The 17,049-nt window shown below is 39.4% G+C and overlaps 4 protein-coding genes across 6 annotated transcripts in view; 3 read left to right on the forward strand and 1 right to left on the reverse strand.

Moving 5' to 3' along the window:
• The window catches only part of atp2a2b (ATPase sarcoplasmic/endoplasmic reticulum Ca2+ transporting 2b), a 30,425-nt gene extending 28,421 nt beyond the window's left edge, over positions 1 to 2,004 (reverse strand). The window contains exons 1-3 of the mRNA XM_078270637.1: positions 1,336 to 2,004; positions 972 to 989; positions 775 to 857 (exon numbers count right to left, since the gene is read on the reverse strand). Coding sequence (XP_078126763.1) covers positions 775 to 857; positions 972 to 989; positions 1,336 to 1,453 — 219 coding nt within the window. The 5' untranslated portion in view covers positions 1,454 to 2,004. The remainder of the gene's footprint in view (positions 1 to 774; positions 858 to 971; positions 990 to 1,335) is intronic.
• A 4,053-nt stretch (positions 2,005 to 6,057) lies between these two features.
• On the forward strand, positions 6,058 to 8,628 carry pus1 (pseudouridine synthase 1). Of its 3 annotated transcripts, XM_078271609.1 has the most exons (6): positions 6,058 to 6,384; positions 6,590 to 6,819; positions 6,902 to 7,039; positions 7,296 to 7,398; positions 7,481 to 8,187; positions 8,300 to 8,628. In XM_078271609.1, the coding sequence occupies exons 1-6, from the start codon at positions 6,321 to 6,323 to the stop codon at positions 8,330 to 8,332; spliced, it is 1,275 nt and encodes a 424-aa protein (XP_078127735.1). In that variant the 5' UTR covers positions 6,058 to 6,320; the 3' UTR covers positions 8,333 to 8,628. The 3 variants fall into 3 exon arrangements, with proteins under 3 accessions (XP_078127735.1, XP_078127736.1, XP_078127734.1); XM_078271610.1 differs by having other exon boundaries at positions 6,547 to 6,819; positions 7,481 to 8,628; XM_078271608.1 differs by having other exon boundaries at positions 7,481 to 8,628.
• A 706-nt stretch (positions 8,629 to 9,334) lies between these two features.
• Positions 9,335 to 14,813, forward strand: noc4l (nucleolar complex associated 4 homolog). Its single transcript, XM_078271606.1, has 15 exons — positions 9,335 to 9,504; positions 9,658 to 9,778; positions 10,072 to 10,178; positions 11,052 to 11,159; positions 11,365 to 11,514; positions 11,628 to 11,730; positions 11,843 to 11,877; positions 11,968 to 12,018; positions 12,128 to 12,239; positions 12,418 to 12,478; positions 12,604 to 12,714; positions 13,087 to 13,250; positions 13,442 to 13,524; positions 14,222 to 14,335; positions 14,443 to 14,813. Exons 1-15 carry the CDS (start codon positions 9,352 to 9,354, stop codon positions 14,560 to 14,562), a joined length of 1,593 nt encoding a protein of 530 aa, XP_078127732.1. The 5' UTR covers positions 9,335 to 9,351; the 3' UTR covers positions 14,563 to 14,813.
• A 279-nt stretch (positions 14,814 to 15,092) lies between these two features.
• LOC144531592 (RIMS-binding protein 2-like) overlaps positions 15,093 to 17,049 on the forward strand; it is a 72,853-nt gene continuing 70,896 nt past the window's right edge. Inside the window, 1 exon segment of the mRNA XM_078271826.1 lies at positions 15,093 to 16,457. The gene's annotated coding sequence lies outside the window, so the exon portion shown is untranslated.

Raw genomic sequence — 17,049 nt, forward strand, 5'->3', positions numbered from 1 at the left:
CGCTGCTCATTCCAACAACATGCCACATAATCAAAACCACATAAGTGACAAGCTATCTGTTCCCAGATTAATAACATGTCAGCATTCCTTATTAGCTACGGACTTCTTGACTTTTGATCCATTAACATAATCTCTTTAAAACAGGCTCAAAGAGACTGCAATGACTTAAATTACTTCAAGAGCAAAAGCATAGCTGAGACAATACCGCAAGACAAAATTGTGGGGAAAAAAGGTTATCTGGGTTGTGTCACCAGACAGATTGTGGCCGTCTTTCAGCATTCTTGCTAAACTATGATCTCCACTGAATCAGTCTGAAAAGATCTATAAACACTTTGTAGAATGACAGAGCTGTGCTGAGAAAAACAAACACTGAACTCATCACTAAAAGTGTGGAGAGAAAGATGGTGGCGGAGATGAACACAGACAATGTTCAACTGGCAGAATACCATGCATTAGTATTTCATTTTGCCCCAAACACGGAATATTCTGTCTTAAGGAAATTAAGTCTTGTATTAAGATATCAGTGTGAATTACCCTCTCACTACTCCAGCACCAAAATACCCAATCTTTAGTCACCTTTATCTTGAGTTGAGTGTTGAACACACCACCCCTTTATAATAGTTGACACAACCTGCTCAGAAACTTTTAGTGCAACTAATCTTGATAAAGTATTAGAGAAGACATATAAGGGCTATTGGATTCGTTTTACTAAAGACAGCTATATCAGGTCAATATTGCCACCTGTACAGCTAACAAAACGTGTGTTATACTTACAAAGGATATGCAGGCAGCAAGTAAAAGGATCCTCACAAGCAAATCTTCAAACTGTTCAATCACAAGTTCATAAAGGGATTTACCTAGTAAAGAGTTGAAAACATGATCAATTTTTCCCTTTAATTTAAAAATTAGGAATGAGAGATTTTAAACATATACAAGTGACTTCTTGCATTTATACAAGTTGGTCCACTCACCCTCCTCAGCTGGCAATTCTGCAGATCATCCCATTCAGGCCACAAGCAAAAGAGAGATAAACAATCATTATTTAAATGTCAGTACTTGATATACAACAATAGCATTTTGCTATAGCAGTAGTGATACAAAGTACACATATGCATAGTATAATGGACGACGGTGTGTTGTTTACAAAGTGAGTCACAGAACTGATGCTTGCCAGTATTTCAACATACAGATAGTGACGTCAACAACCTTCATTTTTGTTCGGCCTGTCTCTCCGGTTACAAATCATCGGGAGCCAGGGGCCATAAGTTAGCCTCATGACACCGGCACAGTATAGTTGCATGTTCCTGAACAAACTGGTGTTAACAGGCTTCTTACCGTTTGGTCCATATCGTTCCCGTTGTTTCTTCACTTGCTCTAAACTCAGACCTGTGCTTTCATTCACGTTAAAAAAGCTGTAAACTTCTTCAACCGTCTTTGTGTGCGCGTTGTCCATGGTGAACGGCCACTTGAGGACACCGCTTGTTTCGTCTTGCTGGTCCCAGCCTCAACCTGTAACGGTTCTCTCCTCCTTTGGTGTGTCCGCGGAACTTAAAACAAAATACTTGAAAATATTAGAGCGGGTCCCTACGATGGTGACGGTTACCGATTAGGTTAGTTAATTAGCTAGCTATAACACGGGACTGCGTGTCTTGCAGGTGCCTGGTGAGAGTGGACGAAATATCAGATTCTGAGCTAACGGATAGCTACAGGCTAAAGCTAGCTAACGTTAACCGTTGGTCTCCGCTTGAATTCGCCGGCTGTACTCCGCTAGGTTTCCTGTGAGACCTTGAACAAACAATTCAGATCACTATCGCAGTCTTAATTGGATGTTTTAATATTTCCTCTTCTTTTAAAGCAGCGAATTCCAGAATAATTCTGTCCAAATAGATGGCTTAGGCATGTGGCTATGTTGTAATTTGGCTCCCTTCACCCTTCTGCCTGTGTTGCGGAATCACCAGAGTCCTCATCGGCACCAATCGCGTTTGTCCGCTGCAGCTCTCGCGTGCGTCGAATGCGGTGCTCAGTCCGCATGTGGAATCAGCTCATTGGTTGGAGACACCGGAAATCCTACTCTCTCTCTTTCTCCCCTCTCTCTTCACCGCTCTTCACGACGGTGCTCTGTTGTGTGTGGTGCCACTCTGAACAAGACAGTCCACGTTACATTTGTATTTTTATATTTTCGACGCAATTTCTAAATACCAGCCAAGCCATATACTATTTTGTTCGATGCTGTCTCCAAAAGTGATTTTAAGAAATGGTGATGATGATAGCCTTCTCTACTGATATGAATTTCTCTAAACTAGGCATAACATAACATAAAATACATAAAATATTTTTTGGGAAATGAACAGTGTAATAACAGAAATTATGTTTCCTTCATCATCAAAGTATTTCTGCTCTGCTCTTATCAATGAAATACAAAAATAAATGTGATAAGCACTGGTATATATACAGTAGGCTATATATATATATATATATATAGCCTATATATACATACATATAGTTATATTATATGTTAGTTGATCATAAGATAGATAGTTATCATGTAGATAACTATCTACATGATGTAGATTTGTAGATTCGATAGTCAAAACAAAATATATTTTCATAAATATAGCTCATGTTCAGTTAGGAACTAACCCAATATTATTTCAACATGTACTGTCAATCTTCTGTTCTATTTTGGGTAAGAGTGGTAGGTTAATGAGGATACAAGCTTAAATGTATGTTAAATACTTACATTTATATTTCCCCCAAGAAATGCTTCTAGCACAAACACTCATAATACTGTATATATCAGTTTTATTATCTGTCAGGGTTATTGGAATCCCATTCTCCGTCAGACTGACTGAGCAACAGTGGCAGTGATAAAACACAGTCAGTCTTATCGCTTCGTGGTCTTTTATCATAGTGTCAGAAAGAATCTATCTGTTAAAGTTATCCAAAATATGATACCATAGTCACATTGGGCCGTGACATGTGTAACCTTTTTGCACTGGGACATATATGGTTTCAAGAAAATAGAATACATATAGGCTACATTGAAAGCAGTTACAAATATTGTATCCTACTAGGCTACAATGCTGACCTCGTAGCTTATAGGTAACTAAAATAATCCTTTAAAGCAGTTAAAATCGAAATCCCTACAGACGCTGAGATAGCTCCTGTGTGAGATGGTTTATGTCTTTTGCAGCCTATCTGCTGTTTATGTGAAAGACAAGTTATTTTAGGAGGCTGTGATTAAGGTGTGCTGCCACATCAGTCTCCTGCTCAGTGGCAAGGAAAGACTAAATCTGTGCAGCTTTAGTGACAGTCTGGATAGCCTGATAACATTTTTTGTGTATTCATAAACCCAACTGCTTGACATAAAAATGAAAAAGTGCAGTGAATGAGAGCTGTCATAGATTGTTCAGCTAGCATTACTTTAATACAGATTAATTGATTGTGATTTTTTCACGGTATTGCCAATAAACATATACTTGCTTTAAAACAAATATGTCTTAAAGAACAATTACTAGTTGTTTTTTGTGACTACAGCAATAAGTAATATAATGCTTCATTATCAACAAACATGCTGGATGTGAAAATAAAAGATACAGACATATGAGAATGCAGAACATTAGTAACCTGGAAAGGTTTAGGTCTGTTTGTTTAGTTGCTCACTGTGAGGCCAGTTCACACTCTTTGGAGACCGGAGAATCTTTCTTTGCAGTAAGAGATCTTACCAGACTTCAGATGCATCTCCACACACTGAGGTTAAAAACAATGCTGGCTTTGTTTAGGTCTGACTCCAGGGGATAGATGAATATTGCTGCTAGTTTGCTAAAGACACCATTGACATGTCACATGACTCGTTTGTCATTTGAACCTTATTCTTGGGGGTTATTTTGGAACATCTGAGTGAAACAACATACATTTACAATTACCACATGCTAACTAAAAAAAGATTCTTGCTTCACACAGAGATTTAAAGCTTTTTAATTTTATGACTTCACACTCACCCGTGCCCCCGTTTGCTACTGTCAGGCTAAAGCAATGATAATTTAACTAAAAGTACTCCTACTCTGATCTGTTTCATACAGCAATATCAGTTGCATTGCCAGGCTTGACAAATCACTGTTTCACATTAGGCTCACCAGTGTGCAGTAAGTAACTTCAGCATTTGGTACACAATTAGGCACATGCTGTGTGATATGGGATTGTGGCAACCGGGGCCCTTTTCCCATTGCATGCCTATGTTTGACTTGGGGTTTCAGCAGAAACATACTTTATCACCTTATAAGGTGCTTTGAAAAAAATGCAAGGGTGCAATCTAGGCCATCCCAGGATGAGAAGGTTAAAGGGTTAGCCTCATGGCAACCAGTATCTAGTTGTTGTGGTGTCCTTGAAAAAGACATAAACACCTCTCTGTAGGAAGTGCGGTACCTCTTTGCCACTATAATTTGACTGTAGCGTTTACTCCTCTGTGTATTCCGGTTACACGAGTCCTAGCACAGCATGATGAGTGGCTTCTGTAAATTAATATAGTACGACTTCTTCATATGGTCTAAACATGGTGAAGAAAGGTTTAAGCTGTGCATCATGTAATTGGTTTATACAACAAACCCATTTTATCATCATGTTTGCTTGCTTAAATTGTATGAAGCGTCTCTCAGGTGAAGTCTGGAATAAGGTGATTTGAGCAAAAGTGAGGGGAAGTCTTTTTCAGAATCAGTATCAGAATCAGTTTTATTGGCCAAGTCTGCTTTTGCATACAGGGAATTTGACTCCGGTTTTCTACAGCTTCACTCAAAAACAGAAAAAAAGGAGTGCTTACATATATCACTCAAAAAAGAGAAATGTATGCCCAACAAAGTACGTCACAGCTATACAGAGTGTTATTATGACTGGATACATTTTGACCAGTATACAGTTGAATATGTATTTATACATTTATATTGCCCATCTATATAGCAGGACGTAGTACTAATGAGAGTTAAGTATGTGAGAAGAGAGTCTGTCTCCGGTACTGGTTACAAGTCTGTCTTTTCACAAAGATAATGATTATCTTCACTGACAGTCCCTGGACACATGACAGAATATAATAGTACTACAAAGAGAGAGGGGGCTATTTACAAAGTGTCATGTTTACCTAACAAATGTCCGTTATTGTTAAGTGTTCATGAGAGAGATGGCCTGTGGGAAAAGACTGTTCCTGTGTCTGGGTGTGTGGAGTCTGTGTGTAAGTCCTGCAGGATGGGCAGGGGGTCACCAATCATTTTTTCATCTTTTGTAAACCTCTAGACACAAGCAGCCAGTCTAATAAGGTATAGAATTACCCTATAACATGATCAATTGTAGTCTACACTATATGAAAATTATAGGGATTATTAATTATAAAGCTTATTGATGTTTGGCCCTGACTATTAATTAATATTCCTTGAAGGCAACCTGAGGAAAAATGAATATAACAACATGAGATTTAGCCTACTATGAGAGTCAAATAAGATTGCAAACCAAAACCTAAAATAGGCTACAACTTGGTACCATTTGCATTTAAAACATATTTTCCAAAGCAGCTGGATGACTTCCCTATTTGTGTGATTTTGCTGCACTCAAGTGGACAAAAACATTACTACATGTGTATATTTCTCAAAATTGGCTGTAAACTGTAGGCTTTTTGCTGAATGTGGTGAACATTGTCTTTTATGTTAATTCCATTTCTATGGTTAATCCTCTACTTAATGTAAACACGGGAAACCAGTATTATTACATGCTAATAGATGATAGTAGAGGTCTTGAAGTTCAACTCTTAAAACGTGCAAAACGTTTGAAACAGTTGAAAGGTTTGCATTTTTCATATTTTGGATGTAAAAAATCCCATGTAAACCATACGGTTTAAAAACAAGCGATTCAGCGATTCAACACTGCAATCAAAGATGATCTTTATATTCTGTCCACCAGAGGCTAAATGTAATTACCTTTTTTCCTTCTTTTTTTTTATTACATGTTTTAGCAATTACATTGCTATGACGTAAGCAAACGTGAGAACAAGACGAGTCTCGCGATATTTCCACCAGGGTTCAAAGTTGACATTGCCCATGTGTGCATGTTGCCGCATCTACTACGGACTGTTAGCTACAGCTACAGTTTGCACTTTATTTATAAATATTTTTAAATATACACATTCAAAAGTCTGGCTTACGTTTTTAGAAGACTGTATATTTCGTCCACCGATGCTAGTTTTATTAGAATAATCTGCTCCGCACCGCGTTAGCTTCCGTAGCGTTAGTTCAGCTGATATGTTTGAATCCTTTAGCTGCATGATGGCTTAGCGTGACATGTTTAAAATCCGACCATTGTTGAGTGCCTTAGTTAACCACAAACTGACGTTAGAGAGAAACGGTAAGGAAACAAAGACGATATGACTGTTACACAGTCTGCAAGCTGTAGATGAGTGTCTATTCCTGTGCTATTTTTTTTTAAATACCCTGTCGTTTTTTGTTTTGTTTATGTGTGCAAATACGCTTACAGGGCATGCCATGCTGTACTACTACTAACACAAAGGTGGTAGTATAGCAGGGCATCATCATCATCATTCTCTTTACAGGTGGCCTTCGTAAGTTATTTTGCATGATGAGTGAAGGATCCAGAGATGAACAGACGGCCAAGCTGCTGAAAAGAGCCATTGAGGAAAATGAGGACTCTGACGCTGAGAAAGTGAAGGATACAAAGAAACTAAAAGCGGAAGTGGAAACCACTGAAGATGAGAAGAAATATCCCAAAAAGAAAGTGGTCCTCCTCGTGGCATACTCTGGAAAGGGATACTATGGCATGCAGGTACATAATGTAGCTGGTTTTCCTCTCTCAGTTCCAAGCACTTTCAGAACTCCAAGTCTTACTAAATTTAAATGTTTTTCAGAGAAATCCAGGAACCTCTCAGTTTAGGACCATTGAGGATGATCTGGTCACTGCACTTATTAAATCAGGTTGCATTCCAGAAAACCATGGCAACGACATGAAGAAGATGTCTTTTCAAAGATGTGCCAGAACAGATAAGGTATGCGTTTGTACAGATATCGCAGCAGGAGTTAATTTCATAGCACTAGGCCAATAAGGGGATTTTGAAAAAGAATCAAATATCCACTGTTTTGTGCTGCCCAATCGTTGTTGGGTATTTTGTCAGTTTTAATGCGTAACAAGTGTAATGGGTGGTGTTGATGTTTTAACAAGCCATGATATGAGTTTTCTTAAATCGGTATTACTGGTATATCATGACAAACTGTGCTGGTGGTTGTCTATTTGAATATGTTTAGGGTGTGTCTGCAGCTGGCCAAGTGGTGTCTCTAAAGCTACGGTTAATTGAAGACATCATTGAAAAAATCAATGAGCATCTGCCACCACAGATCCGAGTGCTCGGTGAGACATTGGTTCTCATAATCCAGTTTTATTGATTGGAGCTGAGAAGATGGGTTTTAACATTTAACTTTTGTTCCAACAGGTCTTAAACGGGTGACCCAAGGTTTCAATTCCAAAAACAACTGTGATGCTCGTACATACGCCTATATGCTTCCAACTGTGGCCTTTTCCCCAAAAGACTATGATACTGGCAATATAGCAGCCTTTTGCCTTGAGCCAGAGACACTTCAGAGGGTGAACCGTCTGTTTGCTCTCTACAAAGGCACTCATAACTTCCACAACTTCACCTCTCAGAAGGCTCCAAGTGACCCCAGTGCCCGCCGCTATATCACAGAGATGTCTTGTGGAGAACCTTTTATCAACAGCAATACTCAGTTTGCAGTGATCACTGTACGAGGCCAGAGCTTTATGCTGCACCAAATCCGGAAAATGATCGGCCTGGTCATTGCGGTGATAAAGGGCTATGCGAAGGAAGACGTGATTGAGCGGAGCTGGGGACAGGAGAAAGTGGATGTGCCCAAAGCTCCAGGACTGGGGCTGGTCCTGGAGAAGGTTCACTTTGACCGGTACAACAAACGATTCGGAGGTGACGGGCTGCATGAGCGGCTGGATTGGGAATGCGAGGAGGAGGCAATCAAGGCCTTCAAGGAGGCTTACATCTACCCCAGCATTGTGGAGACAGAGTGTCAGGAGGGCTCCATGGTCAGCTGGATGTCCACACTTCCTATCCATGACTTTGAAGCTTCAGCCACAGCCACTGACACACAAGACAATAAGGACCAGAAACCGGTATCTGGAAGCCATAATAGAGTACCAATATGTATTTAGAACCCTGATGTTTGACATTAACAATCCATTTTGTTACGTATTCTTAATCGTTGTTGCTCTCCTTTTCCCCCAGGACAATGCAGATGTAGGAAATGACTCCGATTAGGTCACCCTGCCTGCTGTAAGAAGAGACGTTTTTCTCACCAAAACATTCTCTCTTTGTTAAATATTTGCTTTCATTTTAATATATCTTCCAAGTTTGACTTTTTTTTTAGTGGTATTCAATTCTGCTTCTCTTATACAAATGTTATTAAACAAACGTGACAATAAAGCCTCTCTGTTCTTTATTGTACCCTATTAAGCAACTATCTTTTGTAAAATCTAAGTGATCAGATATTTATTAGGCATAATTTGTATTATGCCTTTTTTGTTTAAAATGTTCATTAAAGAGCACAATTTTCATGCCCTGTCTTCAAATCTGTATAGCCAGTTTAATGGTCTTTGTTGAAATTATATTTCGTGTTTGTAAGATTGTTGATAAATCCTCTGACGCAAACCTTAGAACATACAGCTAATTAAAAAAAACTGAAAATGGAATGAGAAACTTGAAGTAATTCCTTTATTTTCTATTTCTATTTCCTATATTTTGGCATACTTGGAAAGTCAACATAGGACACTATAGCTTTTATGTCAGAGCTGCAGTAGTGAAGATGTGGTCTACATGGGACAATCTGTTTTATCATATAGTTATTCATTTCAGTTGAGAGGCACTCAATGTAAATATTTTTTGATAAAATGTTTTTAAACTGTTCTCCTGCAGTGATTAGGTAGCTACTTTCAAGTGGTAAAACCTAAGCCAGAACTTCACCCTCCAGTCACTAGGAGGCGACACAAGTTGAGTGTTTAGGACCAGTGTTGCATTCACTGTCCTTTGGACATACAGTAAAGCAGAACTCCCACCTCAATGATTTCACACATTTGTCATGGATATAATGACACTTTCATGACCATGAAAGATAATAATGAATCAAAAAAGTATTAAATGTGAAGCCTTATTCGGTCAAATTAAATAAAATATTTTAAAAAAAATTTTTCACAAACTAATTTCTAAGATCTTCCATGATGTTTGAAATGAAACATTTTTCGTATTCCTCAAATGTCACATGAACGTAGCATCACTCAGTCATGGCGCCGGCCAAGAAACGCAACGTGAGTTCGTCAAAAACAACAGAACAAAGTGTAAAAACAGCTAGACTTGACCTAAATACCAAAGTCGAGAGTATACTTGAAAGTAGAAAAAATGCCAACGACGTTTTTGACATCCTCGAGATCCTTCAGGTAAATATATGCAACTTTTTGAGCACCCCAACTGAATAACGTTACATGCTTGTTAGCTAACGTTAGCTTTATTGGCACCAAGCAGGATGTCACTTCTCTAGACTACTAAAACAATACTCCTCATATGTTTGTACCTTCCGTGTCCTTTTGCAGTCAGCAAAAGAGAAGGATGTTGTCAATGCTGTCAATGCATGCAGCAAATTGTTCTGCACCTTGTTGGAGAAGAAAGAGCTGTTTTTGGGGAAACTGCCCGCAGAGGAGGAGGCGTTGAGTGGTGAGTACAGGCTGATAATGCATTATGCAGCAATGAGGTGGATGTTAACAAGTTTCACACCAGCAGCACTGCTGTACCTACTGCTCATGAGGTTTGTGGAATATCGAATGAAACGTGTGTTGAAAATGACATTTAAGTATTGGCATTATAATTCATATTCATAAATATTCCGGCAGCCATGATTATATAACGTTTTCCCTCCTCTGGGTTTGACTTTGTTGTACATCAGACTAGAACATGGTTGCGAATCATACCATCATTTAGTGTGTCTGTCTGTATCTTTTCTGGTTCAGGAGGGTATAGTGCTGAAGAGAAGTATCGCATGTTCATGCGACACCGTTACAACAGCTGTGTGGAGATGCTGCTTGAGCACCTGAGCCATGAACTTCACGGAGTCAAGGCGAGTTGACTGAAAGCTTGAATGGAAATGGTGCTCAGACACACTAGACAAAGAACCATGCTGCTCTTAATGTAAAAATGTGTTTGAGCAGATACTGTAGTATGAAATCATGCTTTGTGTTCATTTCTTTAGTCGCACATTTACTAAAGACTAACACATAAGAGAAGGGTCACATCAAAGTGAGTATGCACGACGAGACCTGTGCAGGAAGCTTTGTTCTTTCAGTCCTCTCTAAGGCAGTATAGGTGTGTAGTGTGCATGGGTTTTTCACTTTAAAAAATAGGTACACTGTTATTACTGCCAATATCCTGGAGTCAACATCTTCTACTTTCTTTTTTATTTTATTATTATTTTTTTTTAAAGATTATTTTTGGGAATTTCTGCCTTTTAATGGATAGGACAGCTGAGATATGAAAGGGGAGAGAGAGGAGAGAGACATGCAGGAAACCGTCACAGGTCAGACTCAAACCCTGGACCTTCTGCGTCGAGGAATAAACCTCTAGATATGTGCTCCCGCTCTACCAACTGAGCTAACCCGGCCACAGTCTACATCTTCTTTGATAATAACATCTTGCCCTGTTAAATTAACTATCGTTTGTAAGCCGTTTTTTTATTGCTGAAAACCATGAAAATAATCATAGACGACATTAAGAGAATCAAGTATTATGTAGTAAATTATTGTTTTTTATCTTGTGTACTGTCATTGTATAATCATGTCTGCCAGTGCCAGTCATCATTTACTAATCTTTCTGATGTTACATTTAAAAACAAAACCAAAACAAATAATTATCCATCAAGCTGTGCTTGGGGACCTGAGAAAGAAAATCAGTCTGTTTTTAAAAACAACTCCTGCACTCTCCTGTCTGAATACAGGAGAGTGCCCTGTGCTGCCTGATGAAGTTTGCTGCAGGAGAAGGACAGCATCCCCTTGAGGACTTGGACTGGAGTGAACACTACAGCTTCCCAAGAGAACTCATCCAGGTAGGACTTTGTGTCACGCAAACCTGCTGGGAAAAATAATATCCTTTTATCTGTTCTTTTGTGTGACTTCAAGAAGTCCCCCATGTTTTTAGCTAAGACAAGAAATAGACTTTTTTTAAATTTTTATATCAACTAGACGTTTTATAAATGATTTTGTCATTAATGGCACATGCACCTTCTGATATTTCTATTATTTCATGATCAGGCAGTGGTGAAAAGACTGCTGTCCAAAACTACAGACAACTCCCTGATGATCTCCAGATTCCAGGAGTTCCTTGAGATGGAGGATGTACGCTATTATGTCATGAGCTCCATCCGTGAGAATGTGGGCAAAGTCATGGACAAAAACAAAGGGGTAAGAGACCTCTGTTCAATGCTAGGCTAATCTGCTGTAGCTGGGCTTGTTTATTTCTTTAGTAAATATTACTTGGTTTGCTGAATGCTGTTGGCTTGTCTTGTTCTTATCAGGCATTGGATCCCATATATCAGAACAATGTGTTCACCCTCATGTCCAACATCAGTGTACCAAGCCAGGAGTCGGAACTCACCAACTTTATGGTCAAACAGGAAGGTGAGACCTGCTTTTTGAACTGTGGGGAGAAAAGGCTGTTTTGTTAGTTTAGTACATAAATGTTATTATTTTTTTTTTTTACAAATCATTAAACTGATGTATTTTCCCCCAGCCAAGCATGATGACTGGAAAGTTGCTAAACTGAATGTAAGTAAAATATTTTGAATCAGACATTCACATTTCTTAACTTTTTAAATATTTCCTGAATACGATTTTAAATGTTGTACTTCATTACAGGAACACAAGCGTGTCTTTGAGAGGATGTGGCTGGGCTTTCTCAAGTATAAGGTATTATAAAAAATCTTGACTGCACTATTATGCCTAAATGCTTTATTTTTTATATTAAAATGTATTCTCTGTACACATAACACTGTGCCATCTCATTCCTCTGTTGTAGTTGCCAAGCAACATGTATAAAAAGATCTTGGTGATCCTCCATGACTCCATTTTACCCCACATGAGTAAACCCACACTGATGATTGACTTCTTGACTGCTGCCTATGAAGTCGGTAAGTTGTGCATGTGGCTTAGTAGTGACAATACTCCCAACAACTTCATGTGAGCTGACAATAACTACTTTAAAATAACCGTAGTGGTATTTCTACATCTGGTCTCTGGGATGTATTATTTCTATAGGGGGATGCTGGTAATCATGATATGGTATTTTGTCATGTTTTTGTTGAACAGGTGGGGCTATCAGCCTGCTGGCCCTCAATGGCCTTTTTGTCCTCATACATCAACACAACCTGTAAGTATTACATGAAAAATTAATTAATTTGGCCACTTTTAGTAGTCGCATTAATTACCCAAAAAGGTTTTTGAAGTGCATAAATACTGACAATATGTTGTGTGTGTTTGTTTGTGTTTTTACAGAGATTACCCGGATTTCTACAAGAAGTTGTATAATCTGCTTGAGCCTTCTGTTTTCCATGTGAAGTACAGAGCACGCTTTTTCCACCTAGCTAACCTCTTCCTTAGCTCCAGGTAAGATCATTCATGCTACACTAAAGTGTTTTTCGCCCTCAGTTTATCCACATTGTCTGCATCTGTCCTCTTGGAGCACTGGACAGGTGTACAGTTGTAGTTAATACTATTTCCAGTTGACCTTCAGTGCCTGAGTTACAGGTTAAAGTTCCCATTATAACCACACATTTGATTGGCCCCTGATGAGCCCCACCGATCTAAATGGAGGTCAAGTGATGCTGCTTATCTAATGCAAACTGACTGTATCTGGCATATTTAAACTGGTTACCTAATCATTTCCTTACCACCTCTCAAGATAATGACATACTATCTCAAAAAGGATATATGTATTAGTAATATACATGCTCTATATGCTTTTGTGCATTCCTCCAGTCACTTGCCAGTGTACCTAGTGGCTGCATTTGCCAAACGCCTGGCTCGTTTGGCTCTCACAGCACCGCCTACAGCCCTCGTCATAGTGCTGCCCTTCATCTACAACCTGATCCGTCGCCACCCATCCTGCAGAGTCCTTATTCACAAGCCCAGCACAGAAGATGGTGAGCATCAGTCACTTTCCTGGTGGAAATTAATAACTACTCAAACTGTCAGTCTGGGTTTTAGATTCCCAGTCTGAATCATTATATTTAAGAAGCTTGTGAGAATTTTACTATGATGTACAAGCTTCTTCTACAATCCAGGGAAGCATTTTAGGATATATGTTGATGTTTGTTCCTATTCATAATTACAGAGCCTTTGGAGGACCCATATCTAATGGATGAAGAGGATCCTGCTCACTGCCGTGCCTTAGAGAGCAGCTTGTGGGAGATTAAGGTGTGTACCGCAGCATGTGATGGTTTTGGATTCACAAATGAGTCATCCATGACACTGACTACAACTGAGCTATGCCTTGTGTCAGCCAAGGTTTTTGTCATGATTGGAAAACTAGATGAAGGATTATCAGATACATTGAGTCTATTGGCGCTTACCCACTGCTAGTACCAGCTAGGCTCAGCTCAACCGCGGTGCCCCGTGCTCCTTTTTCCATTGCAGATTCAGTACCGCCTCATGAGTGAGGCGAGTGTAGCTGTTTGTCATAGCGACGCTATGGCGAGGAAACTGCCATGACCTAATGCGACACACACACAGAACGTCGAAGGTGTGTTGTTTTTGAAAAAAAAACCACAGCTGGCTAAACTATTTAAAAATGGCGGGTTTGTTCAGGACACCCCCGTCTGTCGCTAGCAATGATGACGCAGTGATTAGTGACGATTCTCTCCGACCAATCGGTAGTCTGCAGGTTTTCACGTCACCTTTTGGTATCGCCTCAGCTCGCTTGGAACCTGGACGGAGGTGATACTAAAAAAAGTACCTTTTGGCAGGTACCAGGGACTTTTTTTTTCTTAATGGAAAACCAAAAAAGGCGAGTAAAGGCGAGTCGAGCAGGTACCATGTAATGGTAAAACGCCATAACTTAATGGAAACATACTTAATTTCAAATGAAAGTTTAAATTCTTTTCCTTTCCTGTAGACACTGCAGAAGCATTACCATCCAGATGTGGCCAAAGCTGCTATGTCGATCAACACACCTCTGTCAGAAAAAGAGGATGACATCAGCGAGGTGCTGGAGATAACAACATATGAGGTGATTTGACACTTCCAAACATAGAATTACACAATGTTGTCTAACTCTAATAATACTAATAGTCATCTGAGAAGCATGAGTAATATGTCCCTTGTTCTTATCCCCAGCTGATGGAGAGAGACCTGAAGCAGTCTCAGACCAAGAGTGTCCCACTGGAGTTTGAAACTGCCACACAGTTACTAAAAGGAGGGGCTAATGTGTTAGGACAGCACTACTGTCTGGATTAAAACAAAGTGCTGCATTCACAGCGTGGTATGCATTTCTAGGACCGGTTCATCTGTCAAGGTGAATGTTTACAGCTGTTTGGCCTGAACAGGAAGTGTGGACAGACCACTCTGAGACCAGCTGCAGCAACAAGAAAAACAGAAATGCATTTGATCTGGAGTTATGTTATTCTCCATGAAAATTGATGTGTAACTATTGTACATTAGTAAAAACCTTTTCCATAGCTCATGATGAATAAATCTCTCTGTTTCTATTGGGCTCATTTTTTGGGGGTTTTAAATGAAAATGGTTACACATGAATGCGATTTAGCTGAAGGTCTTACTCCCATTTAAAGTTTTGTACAAGTTTGAGTACTGTACAAACTCGGTTATCAGGGACACGACTTCAGCTGAAAGCTAATCTGTGTCTGCTTAATGTGTAACATATTGCAATCTTTTGCTAACATGTTAGCCTAACAACTTATAAGGCTAACGTTATGGCTAATGAGGCAAAGTGGAAGCGCGTGTGTGCGCGCGCGCCGGGGTTTCTGCTAACGTTATGAAGGATCTGGACAGTTGCGACACCACCATGAGGTCAGGTATCTGCTCAAATATCGTGTGTACAGGTGAGAGACATTATCAAACGGTATTTTCCATCTTCTGTCCGTGTTCCATTCCTTTAAGTGTGCCATATGGTCACACAACATGCAGCCTTGGGTACAAGCACGCCATGAGAGAAAATTCTGAACCTAACTGACTTCTGTTTGTAAAGAGCAAGTCATGTCCGGGTTGTCCAAAATACGCAACGTTACAAATGGACATGCTAAAGAGCAGAACACATTTGAAGCCATGCTTCTGTAGTTCACTGATACACAGCATCCCTGCAGTTTTGGAGTGTTTGTGTATTTTATTTAGTTTTTAGCGCTAGACTCTGCCAAAACTGGGAAGGTGAGAAGCCAGCAGAACAGAAGATCACTGTGAAGAGGATGAGGGAAATAGACGAGCATCACCAGGGTGGGTAACAATCTTTCAAAGTTATTAGTAACAATATACAGTATTTTACACCAAATATATTTCACTGTATTTAGTTAATGATTTTTATGAAAATGTACAGTCTTTCAGGTGCAACATATCTTTTAGATATACTTTTTTTTTACGGATATGCAAACTGCAGTTTTAAAGTGTTTCTCTAGTTGCTGAAACTCCAGACTACAAAGTGCATGCATTGTAAGCTTTAGACACATACATATCTGGAAGCACTGCTCCAGCTTTTTTATGAAAATATTTTGTAAGAGGAACTTCTTTAGTTTAAAATGATGCGGCAGCCCCATAACTGAACTCTACTTCCCATGACGTCTAAAATGCTAGGTTGTTTAATTGGGTATGGCTATGTGCTCAAGTAGGATATAAGTGCAACAATAACAATTGCTCAGAATCAAGCTGAGTTACTACATAGTGTCACAATAGTAAGGCTGTCTTCTTCAGAGGGAGATTACATACTTAAAAAGACAGTGTTATCATGAAATCAATCATAGTAATGGGCTGATAGAATACTTTTATAGGTAGAATGCAAATGAAAAACACCATTCAGGCCTGGATAATGACGCACACATGCACGCACAGCACCCTCCTCTTACCTTGATAAATCTGTGAGAGAGATGCTTACCGCTGCAGGTTCATTGGCAGGATGGGACATTTCTGCATAAATCTGCAGGACTCCTGAGCTTCGTGTGTTGTTGTTGTTGTTGTTGTTTTTCTCCTCCTCCAGTCCCGGGTGAGGAAATAGAAGCTGTCCAAGGTGCGTCAGCAGCACGGAGAAGCAGTTTGAGCAGTTGGCTGATGCTCTAAAGAGAGACAGGGGAAGAGGGAGCTGATTAATTTGACATTTTTCTTCCCATTACCTCGTGAGAAAAAGCAAGTATGAAAACAAATCACTCATATTTCTTAACAAAAAATAGCCGGTGCAACACAGATGTCTTCTTACTTGATGGTTTTATTACTTAAAGTGCAAAACAGTGACCAACGTTTCGATGTAGAGTTACATCTTCATCAGAGTCCAGAATTTCTTATTTGTCCATTAGTTGCTGACACTTTGTTGTTGATAGTATCCAAAAAAATACTTTTTTAAGTATAACTATTTAAATAATTTTTCAAATGTGATCTTGTTCTGCAGTTTGTGTTTATTACAAAAGAAATGCATTAGTCTAAAAGTCCGAACACAGATGACTGAAATCTGCTGTGTGATGATGCAGCAGAAGAGTCATAAGTCAAATCTCCTGAGGTACAAGTAGCATTAACCTTCTTAACCTTACATGTGTCACTGTATAGTAGTTACTGTGTATTCGTGTGTGTGTGTTTTGCACAAAGGTACAAAACAGGACAACATAGATGGGGATTTAGCACTGACTGATAAAATTAGATGTTTTTCCCGCGAACCCCCCCCCCTGTCATTGTGTTGCTGTGATACAGTAATCCTCTCTTATGTAACTGAGTGCCACTCTCTCTCTCTC

This window comes from Sander vitreus, chromosome 16 (genome assembly GCF_031162955.1).
Source record: "Sander vitreus isolate 19-12246 chromosome 16, sanVit1, whole genome shotgun sequence".
Taxonomy (NCBI): Eukaryota; Metazoa; Chordata; class Actinopteri; order Perciformes; family Percidae; genus Sander; species Sander vitreus.

Bases quoted from the DNA above. Each gene is read 5' to 3' on its own strand.
- pus1 (XM_078271608.1), top strand. From the start codon at position 6,321: ATGTTTAAAATCCGACCATTGTTGAGTGCCTTAGTTAACCACAAACTG. The intron at 7,040-7,295 runs GTATGCGTTTGT...GAATATGTTTAG, and splicing joins GATGTGCCAGAACAGATAAG to GGTGTGTCTGCAGCTGGCCA. The intron at 7,399-7,480 runs GTGAGACATTGG...TTGTTCCAACAG, and splicing joins ACCACAGATCCGAGTGCTCG to GTCTTAAACGGGTGACCCAA.
- noc4l (XM_078271606.1), top strand. From the start codon at position 9,352: ATGGCGCCGGCCAAGAAACGCAACGTGAGTTCGTCAAAAACAACAGAA. The intron at 11,731-11,842 runs GTGAGACCTGCT...ATTTTCCCCCAG, and splicing joins CTTTATGGTCAAACAGGAAG to CCAAGCATGATGACTGGAAA. The intron at 14,336-14,442 runs GTGATTTGACAC...TCTTATCCCCAG, and splicing joins TGGAGATAACAACATATGAG to CTGATGGAGAGAGACCTGAA.